Source organism: Siniperca chuatsi, linkage group LG12, assembly GCF_020085105.1.
Source record: "Siniperca chuatsi isolate FFG_IHB_CAS linkage group LG12, ASM2008510v1, whole genome shotgun sequence".
In the NCBI taxonomy this organism is placed as follows: Eukaryota; Metazoa; Chordata; class Actinopteri; order Centrarchiformes; family Sinipercidae; genus Siniperca; species Siniperca chuatsi.
In genome coordinates, this window is record NC_058053.1 from 13071282 (window position 1) to 13094887 (window position 23606).

The 23606-nt window shown below is 40.8% G+C and overlaps 1 protein-coding gene across 13 annotated transcripts in view; it reads left to right on the top strand.

Moving 5' to 3' along the window:
• fmnl2a (formin-like 2a) overlaps positions 1-23606 on the top strand; it is a 56819-nt gene that overhangs the window by 13914 nt on the left and 19299 nt on the right. For 7 of the 13 annotated variants that reach the window (XM_044215968.1, XM_044215976.1, XM_044215970.1 and 4 more), the window contains exons 2-9: positions 4628-4711; positions 9119-9199; positions 14631-14707; positions 17612-17695; positions 18854-19009; positions 20869-20913; positions 22571-22679; positions 22909-22985. In XM_044215968.1, coding sequence (XP_044071903.1) covers positions 4628-4711; positions 9119-9199; positions 14631-14707; positions 17612-17695; positions 18854-19009; positions 20869-20913; positions 22571-22679; positions 22909-22985 — 713 coding nt within the window. The remainder of the gene's footprint in view (positions 1-4627; positions 4712-9118; positions 9200-14630; positions 14708-17611; positions 17696-18853; positions 19010-20868; positions 20914-22570; positions 22680-22908; positions 22986-23606) is intronic. The other 6 variants (XM_044215975.1, XM_044215974.1, XM_044215978.1 and 3 more) reach the window with 1 other exon arrangement.

Here is a 23606-nt window from a genome sequence, read left to right on the forward strand (position 1 = left end):
TAGATTTGCTCATACCACAAGTTTCAATCATATTTCTTCTGAAACCTATATTAATAATCATGCATATATCTGCATATATCTAAAACAGCAAATTACATCTTCAACCAATCAACCCACAGTCAAGACTAGAACTCCCTGGTCTGTAACTGGCAATAATATAATTATTCAGAGCAAACATATCAGAATTGAGCCAACTCAAGTGAGGAAATATAATATACTAATGAATGAAACATGTAACTTTATCCTTAACAAGATAAATGTGATCATTTATTGTAATACATATTTTAGGTTGTGTTGTTTAGTCCTGTACAGAGTGCTGGCCCTTTTTAATGACAAAGGATTCGTGTTTGAGCTAAAACTCAAAGCTTTAGCTTTTTCCAAATGTTTCTAAAGGAATTCACTCACTAGCAGTACAGATGTGGGACAGCTGCTCTGGAGATGAAATGTCAGTTTGGCAGCGTGAAGCGAGGCTAGAGATGTTGAAGCGTTGAAACCCCACATTTCACAGGAAGGGGTTGGTCATCCAGCACAGAAAATTCCATGATTTCCCCCCTTGTCATCTTCATTTTGTTGCTGTTTGGAGGGAGTTTCTCATGCTTTGTCATTGTTTCCAACAATGTTTGTTGCTGCCTGCATGCTTTTCTTTTTGATGTTTGCTGCTTGTTCAACTCATGATATTGCGTGATACTTGTGTAAGTTTTGTCACATTTCGGTTATTGAAGCTTTTAACATGGAGTGTTTCCTCGAAACACTTAAAGGTCCAGTGTGTAACATTTAGGAGGAGCTATGGAATATGATATTTATAAGTATGTTTTCATTAGTGTATAATCACCTGAAAATAAGAATCATTGTGTTTTCGTTACCTTAGAATAAGCCGTTTTTCATCAGGGTGATCTACCATCAGGTGTTGGTGAAAAGCTGCCACACCCTCCTCAACATTACCCCATTAATTCCACCGATGCACACACACACACACACACACACACACACACACACACACACACAAATAGTGCAGTTGTAGACATGGGGTAACCTGACCCCAGAGAGCTGAGTGCCTGTCACAGCTCTTTAGCATTGGGATGAAATGAAGGCTCGTAGAAGTGGTTCTTTGCTTTAGTTGGAGCCTCACCAAGCAGGAAGCCCACAGCTCAGTGCACCAACAGCGACTCAGCACACCCACCCAGCCAGTCTGTAGGAGCACAGCACCTACACCAAGCACCTACATCATTACCACAAACCCATTTGTTTCCAGGCCAATAGTTCTCCAAATTCCAAACATAACAAGGCACAAGTCTAGAAATAACTTAATTACCCTCCTTTAATTTGAGGCTGCCATCCACAAAACGTAAACGCCTGATTTTACTTTTGTGTGTGATATAGTGAGACTGCTAGTGGCTTTCTGTCATTTGTTGTGACCTTCTACTCAGGTGTCAAATTGTATTTTAATGTGTTTAGGGAAGGAAAGTGGGTACTAACGCTAGTCACCTGGTTAGCAGCCAGACTGAGTCAATAGAGGCCTCTCTGACTCCCAATTCCCTGCAGTCAGCACAGCAGCAATCAGCTGGCTGGCAGCATCTGCTGAATACTAATGCAATTTCCTGGTCACTCTCGTAGAGGAGACTGGATGGGCTGCAACCTGTGTTTGTGCCAAATAAAAACGTAACTGTTGTGCTTTAAATTGATTTTGATGCATCTAATCACACGAATAAACATTGAAAGCAAATTCTACTCTTATATCAGGATTTCAATTAATTTTGCAGGCATGTTGGAGGAAAGAAATTGAGCTTCATCAATGTCTATTTAGAAAAGCAAACAGATTTAACTTTGGTAGGGCCAGAACATGATACTAATAATTATGTTCATAATAATGAACATAATTATTAGTAATTACTGAAATGATCAGTTAGCATAAAATAAAAATACAAACTGCCGTCTTTTCTGTCCTCTGTAGTTCTGTTGTTATTAGTATTAACCTCATTTGTACAAATCTGTTGTTGTTTGTCTTTACATTAGTCTTCCTCTCAATAGCTATTAGTAAGATACATGTACGGCCCTATCCCTGCGCCTCCTGAGCAGCTCTCTGTACATTGATTTTTCTCTTACAAATGCACTCTTTCAAAATTAAAATGGTTGTATAGATCAATAGCATAACCACACTATAATATGCAATAAAGGAATAAATAAAATATTTCAAAAACTCTATAGCAAGTTGGGGATCAGACTACTCTATCAGTGTCTGACTCTATCCGGGTATTACTCGTGCATGGAAATAGGTTGGATCCCAGGATATTCCTCATCCATCTTCCTCTCGCTCCCCCTGTGAGCTCTACTGGAAAATCCAGCGGAGGAAAAGTGGAGGCTGTGTGCTGAACACACACTGATTGATGAACCAGTCCATCGAATGAGGAGGGAAAGAGAACCCCAAGCTGAGCGGTGCATGATGGCCACATTTTCCCCTTTTTCTATCCTTAGCAGTGGAAAATGTTCTCACTAAACAATGTGTTTAACTGAAAACTGCAGATGAAGGATGCAGATTATACACTTTTGATGTTTGTAGCCTTTATTTGACAGCTTTTGCCTGAAAGCACACCTATACGATTGTCATGTTTTGATATATTTTTTTCTCTCTCTGGATTTCTTTTGTCTGTATGAAGTGTTTGCTGTGGGTGGCTAACCAGTCTCCAGCTGGGTCACACATTTTATTTAAATTTTTCTGCTGACATATTTGCATGTTCTGTGCTCTCCATACTGTAGGTAGTACGATTAAGTGCTGGTTAATTGTTTCAAGCTTTTCTAATTCACATGGGGGCGGGTTGAATCATGCTTGTGTTAAATCGAGCCAAATTTTAGACAACTGCAGAGGTGTTTGTACATGAAGGAAAGTAGAGCAAGCAGGATAAAGAAAGGAGTTGTGTAACAGTTTCTGGATGACTGGGGATTATTTTCAGACATGGTGTTAACCAACACATGGGTCAGATTAGATTTGTCCTAAACTACACGCAGTTCTCAGGAAATCACTCTGAATGTCATAAAAGAGGAATATCTTATTTACTGCACTCAGGAGAATGAGACAAGGAAGAAAAAGTACAGTGCTGACAAACAGTTGGAGCATCCTCCGTTACTTCGAACCCACTCAGTTTTCACTTTCACTTACCTGCTCACGCTCTCATTCACTCTATCTAATATCTGGTCAGTTGACTGGTGTTGAGTGACTGCTTGATACATTTGATGCAGTTTAGTATGACGGGGTCAAGCTCGGTCTCCTGGTTCTCAAATTCGAAGTGTTGACTCAGACAGCAGAGCTTAAATGTTCAGTGTCGCAACCTAACTCTCATTAAAGAGAGACCTCCTTTCCCCAGCTGTGTTGTGAGACTCCTGCCGCACTTCACACAGCAGATATTTTGGGATTTTCTCATTAGCGGCTTTTCTGTCGGCCATATATTTGGAAACTGCGTTTGCAGGAAATAAGGGTTGGGGTTTGAATCAGGGTTTGAATCCTAGAAAATCTTGTCAGGGAAAGTGAATGACGATTTTTTTGTCCTCCCTCAACAGCTGTTTCCAAGATGCCTCTGAGTAAGGCACTCATAAGTTTCCAGTGTCCACCATATTAGATTACTCTAGTTGAACTGAGCAGCTCACAGTCAGGATGTTTGTTGGTACTAAAATAGTCTGAAAATGAATGATTGACAGGATATTTTCCTTCATTGTACAATAACATGTTTCAGGTTCATGCTTCTATTAAAACACAGGGTTTGTAGTGCAACATTTTTTACTGCTTTACTTTGCACAATGGGACTTTGTTCCTTACCCATTTCATTTTATGATGTCTTCTGCTTGCTGCTTGCTTTCAGTTTTTAATCAGAAATGGACTGGGGCAGTACTTTGGGACCTTTGTTGCATGTCATCCCCCTCACTGTCTCCACATGTTTCCTCTTTGTTTCAACTGTCCACTATCAGAACCCCCCCCCCCCAAGAAGTCTAAAAATGAGAGAAAGAAGTAGCCTGGGGTTAGTCTTGTTTCTTGTTTACCCCAGCCAAGGATGAGGATGGAGCATATGTGAACACTTTTTTTCTGTTTCTTTGTTTGTTTATCTTGAAAACTAATGGCCAGTTTGGCATGAGACTTTTTACATTCTTGCTCCAGAGAGGAAGAAACCTGTTAATTTAGGTAACCTTGTGACCTTTCCCTAGCAGCACCATCACACCACACTTTGGCTAATATACCTCTCTTGTCATCTACTCATTACAATGTTGAGCGCGAAGATAATGGCCAAGTAGAGAGAACCTAAACTGTTGCAGGTCTTGTCACTCATTGTTTTGGGTCCATGTGCTGTTGCCTGTCTCTCAATCTCTAAAATATTTGAATGCTGTATATACCTTGATGTTGTGAGTGTAAATGGTGTTTAATGCTACTGAAAAAAGGTGAAAGATCAGTTTGTCTTTAAACTTTGTTACCTGGTGTAAAGAAACATGCATCTTTCTAATAATGATAGACAATTCTCTTTCATACCTTTCTCTCCAGTGTTGTTTTTAGTTGATCTGGGATGTCAGTTTTTACTGTACTCATGTGACTGATGATGCTTCATTATCCACATTAAATTAACTTTGACCTTTTTCTCCATTTCAGAACTCAATGAATCTTCCCCCAGACAAAGCGCGACTGTTGCGGCAGTATGACAATGAGAAGAAGTGGGAACTCATCTGCGATCAGGTGGGCATCAGTCGCTCATTTGTATGATGTGATGTGATGTAGTGCTGTACATGTCACACTTTAATGCACTTTGGCTGCATAATTAGCAGACTGGAATTAATGAAGCATAGATACGCAGTTGTATGGCTGTAAAGTGATGTAATTTCACTCATCACCTAATTGGTCAGCCTTCTTTATAGTTGAACAAGATTAACAAAGTGATTCTGTATGTACTGTCTCACCTATCTACTGAATATCTAATCCTGGAGAACGTCTGTCCCACTGCGTGTCATGACCGCAGCACCCATGCTCCCTTGCCCTGCCTTTATCCTGTAAGCCTTTCTCTGTCTTTACACACTGCCCTGGCTTCCCTGGTCAAGTGGGTTAAGTGGCGCAGCAGGTAGCACACATCAGTTACCCAGTTAAAAAACTCTTGTTATTGGCGTTGGTGCTGCATGTAGGAAATAACACGTTGTGCTGTGAGCCGTGGTCTGAGTGCTCCACTCAGCCCGCATCCTCCGTCCGAGAGTTTTTCTGCTTCCCTGAGCAGAGGAGAAAAACGGAGACAAGATCAAGACCACCACCCACTCAAACTGTATTGATAGCCACTGACCCTGAAGGGAACTGTGCTAGAGAGAGCTCACCAGGCTGGTGACCAGCAGTCAGAGATCCTCTTTCAGTTTGGAGTGGACTCCATGTTCCTCTGTCAGACCTGAAGTGAAAATAATTGGTTTTCCTTTTATTGCCAGTGAAGCAGTTTCCCAAAACTTTGCCCAGTGATTTTGATGACAAGCATCTTGGTTTCTTGATACTTTCTCACTTACTGAAAGAGAAGAAAATGCAAATACCGTCAGTGTACTCTGTCCATGTGAATCAGTGTTATCCATGTTTAAAGTGACCAGTATCTACTGTAGGTGTGAAGTTTCCTAACTAAATAGCTTTGTAAATTCTTTGCTGGTCGATAAAATGCCAAAAAGTTGATGTTTATAGTGTAAGAGAATCCATTTTTCCCTTTGTTTTAACAGTCAGACATAAAAGAATATTTGTAAAAAACTAGTCCTCCAATGTCTTTATTTCTCTTTGTTTTCCCAACAAACCCATACCCATGACAGCACAGGCAGCTCTGGGAGTAAAGTATTTTCTGTCATAGCTACAGTGAATCTCTTTATGTAACCATGGCAACAGAGATGGAGGGAGGCAGAGAAGCAAAGATGACAGGTACATCCCCTTTGAAAAACAGGCCCTGCCAACGCCACCAGAAGTTGAAATATTAAACATTTTTGGGCAATTATGGGGATTTATGAAATATAGAGGATGCTCTTGATGTGACCACAAGGTTAAAACATCCAGAGTACAAAGAAAGGGATATGATGAACTCATCACTGTCAAACCCTGAGACTTCTCAGAAGTCATCGCAATCCTGTGGCCTTTGTTCATACAGATGGGTCTTTATGTGTACTTGAAAGCACCCTAAACATGTCTGGCAAACAACTGCTTGCCCACTTTCATGTTAACTGATTTCCCCCTGTTGAGTCTCTGCTCAACTCCTTAGGTGCAGAGGCGAAGTGTACCTCACCTCTCAAATTTAATCCAAGCCAGCTCCCCCAGACAAACTCTATAACTGCCATAGAGCATGCTGGAACCTATTTATATATGTCCTCCTAAAAACCAGATGTGTGTTCTCTATAATATAGTCTCTTGCTTAATGTATTTACTGCCCTCCATTCCTCATATTTCTTTGCATGCAACAGGATACATACTTATATTCTATAGTATATAGTATAACAGGAGTATGCATTTGTCAACTTATTTATTATTTTGCAGACTTGCAGATAATTCTGTAGCAAAGAAACGTTCACACAGGGCTGAGCCGTCTGTCTGCTGTGTCCATGAGAGTCACCTCTCTTTCCTGACGCCACTGTTGTCTTTCCTGTTTTTGTGAGACAGACACACTCTGGCAGTGACAAATGTGATGTTGCTGATAATATAGCATAGCCCAGAGATTTGATCTGATCTCAGTATGTGTATGCAGAGGGCAACACAATGCTGTTGTGTTGGATTCCATTTTATTGTATGTCTGTTAGTTTGGCCCTCCCTTGTATATAGTACACGGAGGGAACAAAATGACAAACACCTTACAAATATATGTACCTTTTCTCATCTGGAAAAACCTTTACACCCTTCTCAGCAACAAGCCCATGACGAAATTAAATGACAAAAGGCATTCTGGGAAATGAAGGAAAATCTCTAACTCATGTAAAAGCAGACAAGGCAGGTTGAAGGAAAATGGTTGCACTAAAACAAGTGTAATAGCACTTGGATTGTGGTAAATAAATGTTTTTTTCCAGCAAATTGCACACATGTGCTACTGGCTGCAAAGATCCACTCATGGAACTTTTGACTTGTGTGATCCTATGAACACAACTGGCTGTTTATCGCTGGGAAGGCATTGAGGTATCATGTTCTTGTTGCTGCACTTGCAACTCCTACTGGTTGGTTGGGGCCTCCTGAACAGTGTAGGGTTAGATCTGGCCAGGATCGTGAGCATCTTTCTGGTGAAGGTTATCACTGGCAGGTGAAAAGAAGCAGTTGGGGACACGTCATGTTTGAAAGAGGTTTCTGTCTTCACCGTCCCCCGATGGACAGTGAATAGAAGAATAGGACATTCCAGATTAGGGAGATGAAAGAAAAAATAAAACAACAAATCCAGCCAACACCATATTGCCATCGTGGCACAGTGGAATTTGTTTAGCTGAGGTGGTAAGACACCCAGATCCCGATGCATCCTGTCTCATCATCTATTTAATTAATGGAAGACAACCTGAACAGTAGCCAAACTCATTAAATATAGGGTTTTTGCTGTGTGAAAGTGTCTCTGCACTTTTGTCCCTGAAGGGTAATGTCTTATTTTGTAAAGAATATACATTTCTCTGGTGTCGTTTGAACCACAAAATAGAATATGTAGAAAATATGCATTGACTCATGAAACAATAGAGCTACCTCCTGGTATGTGGATGTACAACTCTCCTTGAGCTGATTAATGAATGTGTGACTTCCTACTGTACTTACTGACTTTAAGAGAAAATGTTTCACATGAGGAGCAAATATAAAAACTAACACTCAGAGACAGATTCTTAGAGATGTGCACCTGAGATCTTTGCATACTTTGATGCACTGAAAATCAAAGATGGATGATATATAACAGAGAAAAAGGTAGACTTTTCCTTGTGTCAGTCAGTTGTCTAGCTAATGGTTTAATGCCTAATGACTGTCTTTGCCAACATCATATGAAGAATACATGCTGTTCAGTCTCACACTCTGATGCAGTGTGGTGTGGTAAATCACTAAACAGAACCATTCATGCTGCTGTGGTGTGGCGCTCAGCCTGATCCAAATGCTGTTTCCCGCTCAACACACTGATCCAAATCCAGCAGTAATCTCTTGTATTTATATTTAGAGCACAATGAAGAGGGATTTGACCTAAAACCTGTTCCGGGTTGAACTTAAGACATGTACGCACACGGCCACATGTGTTTGGTCAAAATCCCCAAGCAGGTTATGCTTTATAGCACATTAAAAATAATTACAATCATTAACAGCAAGATAATTTATGACCTCCTGCAGACTGAACAAGCTTAACAATCACAGTCTCGTTGCTCAGTGTTATCAAACTGTGACCAGGTATCTGAAGAGTTCATTCCTTTCCTGCTCTCATCTACCTGTCTGTCAGCTAAACACAACTATTGATGCAGAAATCCCTTTTAAGCTTTGAATATTTTGCTGATCCTCTAACAAACATTACATTTGCAGTTACGGTACAAGAGCCATTCTTTAAGTGCAACACAGTTATCCTTGAATGGACCCAGAAGTGTTTTCTGAGAAGCAAAGTAAGGCTGATCTCCAGTCAGATCTACAAGAAAAACTCCAAGAAAAACTGGTCCATAGAGTGCCGGTTCATTACACCCAAGGTCTGTGCAAACAAAGCACGTGACCTCATACAGAGGCGTGTCATGTCCACTATAGCAGGTTTTGAAAGGAGGAATCCTATTTTCTTTCCGCCTCTTAAAGTAGAACATATTCTGGGGTTCCCATCAACTGAAGCATGACTCATGATAGCTGTAATTTACTCAAAGCCTGTTCAGTTTTAATCTGATGGCTTTAGTGTCAACAACAGTTAACTTGGAGGGTGTGAGGGTGTGATTTTTCTGTCATACAAAACTCCAGAACTGCCTGAAATTAAAGCTAAATTCATAATATTACTGTAATTGTAACTTCTGTCCTTGTTACTACAAATGTTTTCAAATGTTGAACTTCCTCTTTCTGGGTCTTTCTGCTCTGTACTCTTCTTTTCTCTTTCTCTTCTTTCTCTCATCTTGTTTTCTCTTTCCTTTTGCTCATCTCACTCTTTTGTTTTCCTTTTTTTGACAGGAGCGATTCCAAGTGAAAAACCCACCTCACACGTACCTCCAAAAGCTGAGGAGTTATCTAGACCCAGCAGTCACAAGAAAGGTGAGTGCCCTTGCTAACATGCTATCCTGTTCCACTGGCCTGGCCGTTCCACCGTCGCAGCTTTTCCTTCCCCTCTGACCCCTCTATCTCTTGTCCAGGATATCCCTACAACTGAGGAAAGATTGCACACAGGGCTTTTGGAGCAGACAGCTTGGGAGCTTTAGTTACAAAACAGTCAACAGTGTGACTTAGTGAGAAAGGAGACAGTTGTTTATATGGAACGCCCAGGTTTGAGAAACCTTTGCCCAGCTGAAGTGTCATTAAGCAGGACATTGAATCCTTACCAATCCCTAGTGGTTTTGTTTTGTGGCTGACAGCGTGCTCTGACCTCTCCGTGAGGACAAGCAATGGAAAAAAACAAGACTTACTTGAAGGCAGAGGAGAGAATAATACTGTTGAAGACAGAGAGAGGGATCTAGTTTGCTAATTGCTGCGTAGACGTTGCCTTGCAGTATGGCAGGAGCTAACAGGAGATATCAGAAGTGTCTTAGCTACATGATAAAGATGGTCTTATGTCATCTAAGCAGCCAGCTCTGGCTGTTTCCCTGGCTGCTTGGAAGGGAGCAGAAGTGAGTAAGAAGAGGGGCTCCATGAAGCAAAGTATCAGCCAGCTCTCAGGCTGTGCCAAAATTAAGTCTTTTTGGCCTGGGTGAGAGAGCTGGGGGGGAGAGACCAGCCTTTGTGATAAACAGATTAACCAATAGACTCTGCCAGAAAAACAACAAATTGCTGAATAATTCAATTTGCACTGACTGGAGATAAAATTTTACATCACAGTAAGCCACCTAGAGCAGCATGTACAGAGCTATAGTGATGGTGGCACATAGGGGCACATATAGACACACAAACTCCTACAAGTCACAGCTCATACACACACAGAGTTGATGAATTACATTTCTCCTGCTTGATTTGATAAAAAGTGCAAAAATGTGTCATATAGTACATCTTGTGTGGGATATTGGTTCAGACCTGCATTATTATTGATGTGCAGGACAGTGATTCCCAATGGTGTTACCTCAGTCGGGAATTCTGCAGTTTTGCCAGGTGTAGATGGACAGATTGTGGCGTAGTTTTACTAATTAAAAACGTTAATCAACATATTGAGTCAGCTATAATACCTAGACACCATATACTATGGCAGTATAGTTAGCAAGTGAGTAGAAAAGTTAAAGCGTTAGTAAAAAATAATGGAAAAATGAAATAGTTAGCTAAAAGTAAAGGATAAATGGTTGAAACATCCAGCTTCTGCCACTCAAAGTGGTAGCAGTACAAATGCAAACTAGACCAAACCAATCTAAACATTGACAGTTCAATTAATAGCGCTAAACAACATACAGTTTAAAATAATTTCCAATTAACACATTTGGAACATGACGAGTGCTGTCGATGAAGGGCTACTTGAGTTCATCTCATAGGCCTGTGGTGTATATCAGACAAAAAAGGATGGGAACCAGTGGTGTCAGAGACTGCTACACACCGGTGGTTTTGATGCCTGATAATACCTGACAGATTACATACAATGAAGATCTGATTAGAGCAGGAAACAAGAGGGGACTGACGCAGGTTAAAGCAGACAAAACTCTGTAAAGGTTCAAGCGTGGCAGAAATAGTCTCAAGGTTAGAGATGCAGGCTTGTTGACAGCTGGTTTGATCTCTAGACTGGCTGTGAAAATCTAGATGGAATAAGTATTCCTCTTCCCTGCTTCTACACCTACCGCTGAAGTGTTTTTGAGCAAGGCACTTAACGTCCAACTGCCTCATGGGAGATAGTCAGTGGCCGTCAGTATGTGCAACAGGACCCTTTTGCAAATTTGTCTCAATAAGAGATTTAGGGTGCGTTCCCTGGATATACAGTATAAATGTGTTTTTGTGTGGTTGGGAGTGTTTGGATGTGATAAATGGAACGATCATTCCCATGTTAAAAAAATAATTTGACGTTTTTCTGAGAGTTCGACAAGGAGACCGACACCACTCTGATGTCTGTTAAATATGAAACTACAGTCAGGAGATGGTTAGCTTAGCTTAGCATAAAGACTGGAAACAGGTGGAAACATCTAGTCTGGGTAATAAAATCCTCCTAGCACCTCTAAAGTTCACTAATTAACATGTAAGATCAGTACAAAAAAACGGACTGTAAAACAACAAGTTTTGTGAGCTTTAGAGGTGGATGGTGTTACCATGTTTAAAGCTGAAGGACCTCAGACAGTCAAATCCACCCACTCTTTTTTTTGATTAAACTTATCTGTGGCTACATGACTAACTGGTTGTTGGGTCTATATTATACCACTCTAGAACCTCTCTTTGTTTATTTATCATCTTGTTTTTAATGTTTAGTCTCGTAGGCCGAGACACGTGGGATTTTGAAAAAAATCAGCCTGCCTTGAATTGCCTCTGCCTGTTCCTTGCCTTGATCAAAAACTTGAAGCAGACAGGGAAACAGGAATTGAACGACAGTAGTAAAGTGAGAAGAGCAAGGGAGAGGGAGGGAAGGAGGAAGACTGAATCACAGAGAGAGGGTAGAGGGCGAGAAAGAGATGGACAGAGAGCGAGAGAGTGCACGGAGGTAAAGAAAGAGTTATGAGCTTCTTTCTACATTCCTGCTCCATCCCCCTTTTCTTCAAACTCAAAACAATTGCCACTTTGTGCCGCTGTGAGAGAGCTGGAGGTCATTGCCTCTGCTTTCCATAGGCAGGCTCTGGTGCATTCCTCTGGGCAGCTCCCAGCCAATAGACAGCCAAAGAGGAAGAGCTCCAGTCCAACTAGTCCCTAAGAATGTATCAGCCATTGATTTGTTTCCAGGATGACCCCTCCTGAGCTCACACTCCCCAAAATCCCCCCCACACACACACTCTTAGTGTTTTCTCTCAGCTCTCACTTTTCCCTTTCACTGTTCCCTCCCTGTCTCCTCCTCTTCTTCTCCTTTCCCCTTCATGCCGTCTTCACCCTATCCCCCCACTGCCGGCTCCTCTCTCTTCCTGCTCTCTCTGTGTTGCAGCTGGTAGTACTTAAAGTGTGGAGTGTAGGGTGTTTGGTGGGGGTGGGGGGTGCCTGTGGGAGCCTGCGCAGTACCCCTAAATATGCTCTGCTTTCCACACAAAGGGCTCCTCCCTAATAAAAACACTCTGTTTCCCATCTCCTCATGTGCCAAAGACACACCGCCCAAGCCCAAAGACACAGACTAGACAGAGAGAGAGAGACCCTAGCTATGGGAACAGCTCTCTTCTCTGTGGATGTTAATAATAGGTTAACACAGGGCTGAGCTCTGTTTACTCTCTGATACAAACGCATCATGGAAAGTGACCAGGCCCTCCAACCCTGGGTGGATACTTGGACTTCTTCTCTTCTCTTCTCTCCTCCTTTCTTCACCTCTCCTTATATTTTAACTAGGAAAAAGTGAACAGAAAACCCCTTAATGAAAATCAATAAACCCTTTTAATATTATTGTAGAAAGTTTGACAGGAAGGTCATGATTAGAGCTGCAATTAGCAATTAATCTTTTGGTCTATTAAATGTCAGAAAACATTGAAAAATGTCCATTCTAGTTTTCTGGAGTCCAAGTGACATCTTCAGATGTCTTGTTTTGTCTGACCAACAGTCTAAAACTCAAAGATTAAATTAAATTTACAATGCTATAGAACAGAGAAAAGCATCAAATCCTCACATTTGAGAATCTGTAACTAGGGATTTTTTTGTGGCATTTCTTCTTGAAAACTCACTTTAATGATTAATCATTTATTAAAATAGTTTCAGTTTCAATTTTCGGTTGATCGGCTAATTGATTGATCGACTAATCATTTCAGCTCTAGTCATGATTATTTCAAATTTGCATGTTTTGATTGGTCTGTGGCTCTATAATGTTTTACACTGAAGAAAGATATAGTGAAATATTTTTAATATTAAATCATTTTCTCTTTAAAAAACTCCTCTTCTTCATAAGTATATTAATATTATAGAAATGGAAGAATTTATAGGCATTGTGTTATTGTTATATTTACCCATACTTGAAAAAAAGTACAGAAAACCCAAAGTCACAAAACCCTTTGTATATTGTTGTAGAAGGGGAGGTCATTATTATTTCAAATGGTGACAGTGAATTTATTTGTTTGGTAATTGTACATTACTATGAATTTTTAAGGAGATGATTCTTGTGCTTTTTTTCCATTTTTACATACTGTAATATTTTGAACTACACAAGGATGGTGATGTATTAAAACTTGAATTTTTACTCTTCCTTATTTAACAAAATAAAAAATAAAATAATAATAATAAAAATAATATTGTAGCAAACAAAGAGCGATTGTCAGGTTTGTGTTATTGTTGTATTTACTTTTCCAAAAAGATACAGAAAACCCCTTAATGAAAGTAAAAAAACACCATCATGTATGTTTTTGTAGAAAGTTTGACTCGTGATAGTAAATTTGTATGATTGGCATGGGACTCTGTAATGTTTTACACTGAAAAAAGAAGTTGTTTAACCAAGTTCATATGAAAGTAACTTGTTTTGTGGTCATTTACTTGAAGTTACAATATTTGCTAAAATGCAAGCTTTAAGGAGATGATGTTTTGGGCAGCACAATAACTACATTTGAGGTGGTGCCTTTTCCTTTTTGACATACTGTAATAATTCTAACCTATCAAGGATAGTGACATATAAAAAGTAGAGTTTTTTTCCTCTCTTCTCCTCTGATGCAACAGTTTCACTCCCTCTCATCAGGGATTTCCCCCTCCTGTCTGATCACCACTGGTCATTCACATTGCTTGTTTTGTCGCTGTGGTTGTGTAACAGCCTGAAAGGCCTTTTGTTTCCGGTTTTGCAGATCAATTCCCGTCAGAGAATGAAATCAAAGAGGAACCCGCTCACGTTCTCTGTTCTGTTGTTTTCCATTTCATTCACTGGCAGCTCATACCTTCATGCACCTCGCTCAAACACTTCTCTCTTATAGCTGTAGCCCCAGTAACAGGACCGAGAATGTGTGTGTTTGTGTGGCTGCTGGGTGTCGTGGTAGGGCTTGAGAGGTAACCAATTAGGTTGCTTGATTTTATCACGTTGCTACCAGGAGGGATTACTGCTATATAAAGAACCAACGTGAGCAAACAAGATAGCGGGAACTATTCCATATTCACAGTTTCCAATGAGTCAGCTCGCCTTCTCTTTTAGCCTGTTGAATGGTTACTGGCAAGTAAAAGGCCCACTTAAAAATCTTATGAGAACAACCCAATCCCAACTTTGAATTTTATTATTTTGTAATCAGTACATGGCTTGCCTGTGTTCACATTTAAATGTCACTGTGGTTGCGTCTATGTCTGTTTGTCTGACCTTTCTGTCAGAAAAAGTTTTCTCCAGCCAAAACATCCCCATGTTACCACTTGATGATTTACAGTTCTAGTGGTATGATGAAATATTAACTCCTACCCTTCTTTCCTTTCTCAGAAATTCAGACGGAGAGTTCAGGAGTCCACACAAGTCCTGAGAGAGCTGGAAATTTCGTTAAGGACCAATCATATAGGGTGAGTCACTGCAGGATTGTGTGGAGCTTAATGTGTAGTGTTGAATGTCCTGGACCTGCTGGTTATATTAGATTCAGGGGGAAAAGTCTGACATTCCAGACACCCGGAGACGCAGACGTCGACACTAACCACCACCACCATCCCCCATTCATCTCGGGTGCTCCAGCCTAATATTACACAGAAAGCCATGTGGCGATGGAGACCAGATGAATCGATTGATTGTTTGGGGAAGCTGACACATGAACAGCCTCTGGAAGGAAAACGCATTTTTCTTGCAGTGGTTGAGCTGCACAACTTGATACGTCAGAGTTTCAGTCCGCCATCCTGAAGAGGTATTATTGTAGATGTTACTAAAATACATCGTGATTTTACAACAGATAAGAACACTGGAGTATTCAGGTATAATCCCAGGTATTCCAGGTTAACAAGCCTCGACCTGCTGCAGCTGTTATTGATTCTTGTACAGTCGTCTTCAAGGAAAGATCAATATCTTGATGAGTGCCACACAATGTCTCAGTGTTTTGTCTTGCTCTAGATCACAGGGCCTGTCTCTGATTAGAGACGCTGATAGTTAAAGACTGTGATGGATTGCTCAGCACCATTAATGAGGTCTAATGCACTCTGGGGTCTCAAGGCAGCTTCTAAATGAATAAAGATACAGCATGGGAACAGATAAGAAATGATTTCATTGTATGTGACAGTCAAATAAAGAATTGCAGTACACAAAAAAGACATTAGGCACAGTACAACGTAAGTGTAAATCACAGTTTATCAATTTGCTTTTAATTTCCTTTATGATTATTGGTTTTAACTGTTTCAGCAAAACAGAAAATAAAGCTGGCTTAATTTAATCAATTTATATGAATGGTACCAAAACTTAACAGTTCTTATTTTATGCAGTACAACAGAAACGAGACAAAATAGTGGCATTAAAGGGGAACGCCGGCGATTTTTCATCCAAAGTTTGTTTACAGGTCTTGGGGAGTACTACTCGCATATGTGAAAGAAGTTGTCTAAAGCTTTTTTTGGCTACAGAGGGAGGTTGGGACTGAATACTGAAGCACACGAAGAAATGGATTCTGAATGTAGAAATTAGTGTATGCATGGTTTAAGCACACTGTGCGTAATAATGGCTCATAAATTAAGTCCCAGGATTCTTTGGTAGGAATGAGAATGAGTGCTGTTGAAGGTGGGCGGTCCCAGGAGACATGGAGACCCTGTCAAGGACAGGAAGAGGCGGCCTTGAGAGCATCCGCTGGCCACAGACTGCTGTGACAGCAAAGATGCAGAGATACACCGGTTATACAACCATCACATGTTCTCAAATACACACTCGTTCTTATTCTCGTTTTCCTCCCACACACACACACATATTACTTTACTCCAATTCGTCTGTTTCACTTCACACAAATCATCTAATGTTTCTGACAACACTGTCTCTCACACTCCTACACACTGATTACACACTGATCAGATTCTGCTCTGCAAACCAAAATAAACTCCAACCACAGCCAGAGACGATGCAAATCAGTTGAGGCATTGTTTGCATGGATTAACTCTTTTTAGAGACCCTATGTTGGTAAACCAGATTAGATAAATAATCTACCTAATCTAGATTAGACAATGAAGCATTAATGGCAGAGGGACTGGGAGAGATAGTAAGTATGGGAGGGGGGTCGCGAGGGAGCAAGATGTCACCCGCTCAGACAGTGAATAATTACTGCTGCTTGTCAGAGGTGAAACAGAGAAATACATCTATCATGGAGGCTGTGTATAATAGGCAGACTGTCCCTGTACGAGCACTGCTGATAATAACCCGGCTCCCTGCCTGCTTGCTCCTCACATGTCGCTCAGTGGTCAACAACATGTGGTGAATGGGAGGATTGTTAGTGTCCTTTGGTAATGATTACCATGTGGCCCGACAAGGCCACACCTCCAAGCCCTTTTAAAACACGACAGGCCCCACCAGGCACCGCTTTACTGGCCGCTCTCCTTAGTCTTATTCGCTCCCATGTCGTGACACCACAGGGGAGCTAATAAAGAAGCAGCTAGTGGATTTTTAAAGCAGTTTAACCTCACATCTTCATCAACACAGTAACACTCAAAAGTCTGCCTGTGTGTGTCATTATGTTTATGCCCTGCAAATTTCTCTAATCACTGAGCAGTTGGGCCTGTCGAGGCAGTTGGAGCTCCAATAAAAAAGACAGGGCACCTTCATAGGATGTGATTAAATAAAGATGTTCTGTGATTTGGCTCACACTGCATATAAATTCAAAAAAAGAAAAGCACATGCCAAAGGTAGCGGGAGCTTTCCTGTGAAAAGCTCGGCTTTTCTGTGCAGAATAAAAAATTAAAGCATGCGGAGTGCTGAATGGGTGGCCCACTTCAGTGCCTGTAAGGAAGGTGAGAATGGGCTTTTGATCATTCTGGGGGCTTGAGAAAACAGGCAGTCTCAATAATGAGATTCTGCATATGTGTGTGCAAACACATGCATGAGTGATATGTTTGCTGCTCTGAGCCAGGAATCTTTGAAGTTTTTCAAACGGGTCATTACAATTCTTCTTGGCAAAGGGAGGGAGAAATTGAAGGCAAGAGGGTGAATCATTTGAAAACATCTGTATACCAAGGCCAGGTATGGTCCAAGCCTGCATAGAGTGTTACTACACATTATATACTACACAAATAACATAATAAATAAACATTGATACTTGTTGACATATACAAACAAACTGAAAACTGAAAGGAAAGAGAGAGAAAAAAAAACAAACAAAACAGACCTTCCCCTCCAACTACATTGAGCGCTACCCATTAAATATGAAGCATTGTTAAGACAGAGTGATTTTATAAGAGTTTGTGTGCTGATAAACCTTTTGTTGAGTTAAACTTGTTTTCGTCTCTCTTCAGGTGGGTGAGAGAATTCTTAAATGAAGAAAACAAAGGCCTGGACGTGCTGGTGGAGTATCTTTCTTTTGCACAGTATGCTGTCACGTAAGTCACTACCAGCTCTTTCTCTCTATACCACCATAGTCTATATGCAGAACTGACAACCAGCACAATGCTGCTATTCTGCACAGCTGCTGATGCATCTCCACACAACACCACCACCACTGCTGCTGCCTGGTTGTCAGAAACACTGAGTCACTCGAGGCCCATTGCTGACACATTGGCACCGTGTATTATACCAACCATAGGCTTCTATTCATAGATTGATGGTGTGATTATTAGTCAGTCACAAGGTCCCTGTTCAGGGCCAAAGAGCCACACAGTTACATTTTTAATTCCCCCCCACACACCTAACCATATGTTATTATGGTCTGTCCACATTATGAATGGTTAGCCGTAAAAGTGTGTTTACCCTCTGTACCACTGCAGCAGCATTTAAAAGTCATGGAAACGAGTCTAAAAACTGAAATAGATCATAACAGGTATGCTGTAACTACCAGCTCTTTCCAAGCTTTCTGCCAAGTACAACAAAACACGAGACCTTTTGCATACCTATCACGTCTAAACCAAAAACCTTAGATTTTAGTGGTAGCAACGGAGTTGAGCACATTTTCACCTCTGCCAGCACTCATTAATAATACCCAATGCCAGATACAGTATGTGGAACATTGACTTAGCTTATAACAGATATATCTGTATTTTTATATATATTTATATTTGATTATGTTAGCTACTGATGTTATGGAGAGAATATCTATACTTAGTGGCTTGCTAACTGATGAGGCTTGTTTGGTTTAGCCTAGGTGGTTATGGCCAGTGCTGGCAATATGCTGGTTAGCTTATAATGTTAGTTGTCTTAGTTAGGCTAGCTTAGCTAGGCTGGTTAGCTTTGCCATTGGTCGATAAGGTACTTTGATGACTGGCAAGCAAAGGCCTTTTGCTAGCACACGTAGTGTGTGTCTAACCGATGTTATCCGCAAGGTAACACTGTTTTACTGTTACTGTCATGTTTCAAATAAAGCTTATTGTCAACTGTGAAATGTTCTGCCTCAAACATACGCTTAGTAAGCAAATTTTAGGAATCCTTGAAAAATGGTTTGTCCATGTTATGTGTTAAACAAAACAGGTCGTGGGTGTTATATTGTCATCAACATAATCAATATAATATCAATTATTTTCTGTCTTGTTTTCATGGTGCGACAGGTTTGATGGAGACTGTGTGGAGAACAACCCAGAGGCTGCGATGGATAAGTCTAAGCCCTGGAGCCGCTCTATAGAAGACCTGCATGGAGGAAGCACCCTGCCGTCTCCCATCACTGCGAACGGCATCACACGTGCTGGGCGACATTCCACGATACGGTACGATACCCACACTTATTGATGGTTAATAAGATTCACCATAAACCATGTGTGTTGGTGTGATTTGTAGCTTTTTACAGCTAACTTTGCCTTTCAGGGTCCCCTCCATCCCAGCCCACCCGCAGTTACCTAGTGTTAAGTCAGAGCAATGTGGTTGTTTTGTGATTATTTTGAGAAGTCACACGTTTTCATATGAGGCCCCAACAGCCCCTTGATGTAGTCATGAGGTCTGTAAGACTTTAAATGGCTTAAGACACATTTCTGCAGCAGGAGGCAAATACCATTTGTCTGGATTTTTTGGATTGTCAAACTCTTGCACATGATTGTCATGATTGACAGCAGTGACAGACAATGCAGCAGAAGGAAAGATCTCTTTTATGGAGCAAATCTGTTTTATTTTTATGAACACCAAACAATTTTAACTCCAAATCCTGTGCACAGAGGATTTCAGAGTAGTTAATTCATAAACCCATGCTAATATATGCTCTGAAGCACAAATCCCATTCAGTTGTGCATTATTTCTCTAATCCTTCCTGTCATTCCATTGATGTTTCGGTACAGCACTCACCCTTAGTTTTCTTGCTAAGTACTTACGATAATACATGTAAAATAAGTGAATGTAGCATACAGAAAATTGACATCTTTGCTTTCCTGTATTACAATAATCTAGACTCTAATCCAAGTTTGCCATCAGTCATGGACATGGTGGGTCTTGTTCATAAAGCCACACCTGTAAGGTGTGGTTTATCTGAAAATCAAAATTTAATTAGAAACCGGTCGTGGAAACATCCTGGATTTGTCTACAAAATGATGACATTCCTGGACTATAGTTTGCAGTACTTTCTGATGCACATTCAATTTCGTAATATCCAAGAATCACCAAACAATCAGGGCTTGTTTCATCGTTATTCACATATATTTAATCTGTGACTTATTGGCAGACATTTCATTGGTACATATGTATTATCAATATTGGCCCATAACTGACTTTGTACGTTAAATCACCTCACCCACGCATCTGCTGCCTCCAGATGTACCCTCGTGTCATCACTCTCGAGCATGTACAGTGTGTTCAATAGGTCAGAGTGTCTTCTGTGAGGCTGACTGTCTCTTCTGTTCTGTCCCGGTGTTCCTCCATAGTCATCTGCTCTTCCGTCTGCCAGTCTTTGACAGCAGGCAGGTCTCAGGTTCAGTTTGCTGGCTCACAGTGAGCTTTCTGCAGCCTCTTAACCCTGCATCCCTGTTCCCTCACACACACACACACACACACACGCACTCACGTACAAAATCCCCCTGCCTCATTGTACGTTATACTTCCCTGCTAGCGCTGCCCAGTTTATTTATCCCCCTGTCTGTGTCGGGGATGTGAATTATTTGTACTGCCAGCCTCCCCTCCTGCGCTTGAGACTGAATTCTCCTTTCCTCATGGCAAATGGGTTTTTTCTGCACTCATTGTTCTTGCCTCTGTGGCTGTGTTCTGCTTGTGTGGCTCCCTAAATGCCATTCTGTACAGAAGCTAGCCTAGTTTCTACAAAAGCCCTGTAAAAGCTAAGGCTTGTACTAGGTTACAAACCACTATGGATAGATTAGATATCCTCAAAAAATCTTCTGTATTTTGGATGCATTTTCTGTTTTCCTTCTTAATAAAATATGTCACACCAATTATGAAGCATTTGCTTTGGTCTACTGTCTACGGTTTTATAATTCTTAAATGTCCATTATACAGAATCTTTGTCCCTTATTGTGTTTATCTCTCTTTAGATTATCTTTAAATTAGAATAGTGTAAACTCAATAACTGCCAACAACTGGGTGTCAAATTAAGATTTGTATATGTCTTCTTCAAATTGCCATCTTGAAGGACACCGAGCACACTGAGCTGTCCAAAGTGCTCCCAAGTAAGACGGTATGTCTGAACATGGAGCTGGCTAGAAATATGTAGCTGTGTTAGACCTGTATTTTATAGCCTGTAGTTATAGTTGTAGCGTTTGATGTTGTTCTGTGGTGTTATTTAGAACGTACTCTGTTTTATTGTGGTCGTGCTGTTTTGAGAAAATGGGCAGGGATTTTTTTGTATTCATGTTTTGTGACCAGGACGTTAAATCCTAGACGGCTGAGAACTTTCTCCACAGCACTTCTCATCTCTATTCTTCAATTTTGGACGCCTTGTTTTTTTGGAGTCATATTAAATTTGGCACTTTGACAAACCCATAAATCAGTTTGTTAAATCCAGCTTCAATCATCAACGTATTGTTTCCAAGCAGGACAAAAATCATTAATAATTAATTAAAGATAATTTTCTGCCTTTATTGGAGGATAAGGGGGAATGACATGTGACAAAGGTCCCTGGCCAGACTCAAAAACCTTCCCTGTTATATCTTTTGTTCTTTTCTGTAAAGCCCTTTGGATCAACTGTGTAATATCTAATGTGCTACATAAAGTTTAGTTGTGTAATTTCAGACAAGTAAAAGCAGGTCAAGGTATAAAATTTTTGCTGGTGTTATGTAATAATGTATCATAACCTTGGTTTGAGATTAAGAAATATTATTACTCATTTCATTCTTATTGTGCCACACCTCAGTTTGGGTGTTGATTAATGAAGAGAGGAAAGGGCCTGGATGAACTCCTTGTAAGATTACTTTTGCTGCTGCGTGAAGCGGGAGCTCTACTTCTGTCAGCGACCTTGTTTTGCACCCGCCCGGCACCAGAACACGGCATGCAGAATACTCAGAAATACCAAGACACAAACTCACATTGTAAATGTCTGACATACACCAACAAAACATTTTTCAAAACGTTTTAAGTTTAACTGTTTACCAGCTTATTTCATTGTGATTTTTTTGTTTTTAAATGAGTTCTTCTATCTGTCTAACTATCTGTCTCCTAAAACTGCTGACTCTTCCTTGAAAGCGCTAGCCTTTTTTCAGACAAACACACACAGCATGTTGTGACTCACAGAGGAGTCACGCCTTCAGACGTAGGAGCTGACACGAATCGGCGTGTCTATCAGTAGCCTGAAGACACATTTTTCCCCAGAACACGGCTGGTAATTGCACCTTGTGACAAAAGTCTGAAACCGTTTTGCTCTGACTGGCTCTGCATATTATTCAGTAATACTGCTGCTCCAGCATTTCTCTTTTATTGTGAGAGCTGCTCCAGGAGAAAAGGCCTTGTTTTTGTCCACATAAAGCTGTACAATCGCTGTGCTGCATGTAAATGACTGGCTTCTCTTGTGTTAGCTGTAAGTGATATCTTTGTGAAGGACATAAAGTTAAAACAATTCAAAGAGGGCATTCTGTGGCCCCTGGCGAGGCTATAGATTATATGGCCTTTTTGTGTGTTAATGTAAGGTGGTGTGGCAGTTTAACAGCCTCCCTATGTGAAGGAGGTGGTGTGTGATGGAGGCTCATTCACAAATAGCATCTGTTTTCTTATTTATCCAGGCCTCTTATTTGTGTTCAGATGCTCATAGACGCAATATGTCTTTTAGTAGAACAGCCCTTGTTTCCTTTTATCACTGAATTGTTTTTTCTATTTTTGTCTTTTCTATAATTTGTTTTTAGTTGCAACACACTGCCGAGCCGGAGAACTCTGAAAAACTCCAGACTGGTGTGCAAGAAAGACGACGTCCACGTCTGCATCATGTGCCTGCGTGCTATCATGAACTACCAGGTCAGCCGCCTGCACTCACCAGAGGACGTCCACACAGACTGCGTGTCTCTCTGGACTAAAGCACACTTATCTTACTGAAGCCAAATTCAATTTGTTCCACTGTTAGTTCTCCATGTTTCATTTATTATGCAGAGGAATGCACCTCTTGCTTATTCAGTGGCTCCTCTTCTCTGTTAACTAGCTTATTTGTCTCTGTCTTCCTCCCTCTCGTTTGTTTTTAATCTTCCAGTACGGCTTCAACATGGTCATGTCACACCCACATGCTGTAAATGAAATTGCACTAAGTCTCAACAATAAAAACCCAAGGTAAGTTAAAACAAAAATCTACAAATAACTAAAACTCTAAAGATTGACATTTAAAGAACTTTGCTCTTGCTCTCTTTACAAAACCCAGGAGATAAAAGAATCAGTAAGATATTTGTTACATTTTGAGCTTAACAAACCCAGATATTTTACCAGCAAAGACTCAAATCCATAATGGAACATTCAGAGTCCAGCATTAGCCTCAGTGCACCTGCACAGTCTGATCCAGAGTGAGTGTCTTTGTAGCTCAGGGGCACATTCATCCCGACAGACGGGTCAGGGCACCGCTGGCACACTCCACTACATTAGCAGCTGCTTACTGAGACAGCTACCAGAAGGACTCACTTCTGTGTGTGTGTGTGTGTGTGTGTGGCTATGTTTTCACTTTGTGCCCTGAGGCTCAAGGATTTCCTCAAAAGTGGATGTGAAACCACTTCGCTTCACCTGTCACATATCATCTCATCCGGGCAGAGAAATCCTGCATGAATGAACTGAAGACTGGATGCACAGGATGTCGCTGTCCTGTGTGCCCCAACACACACACACACACACACACACACACACACACACATGGATTAGGCCTGAAGTATTCATTTTTTATACCTGCCTTTAATTCAGTGGATA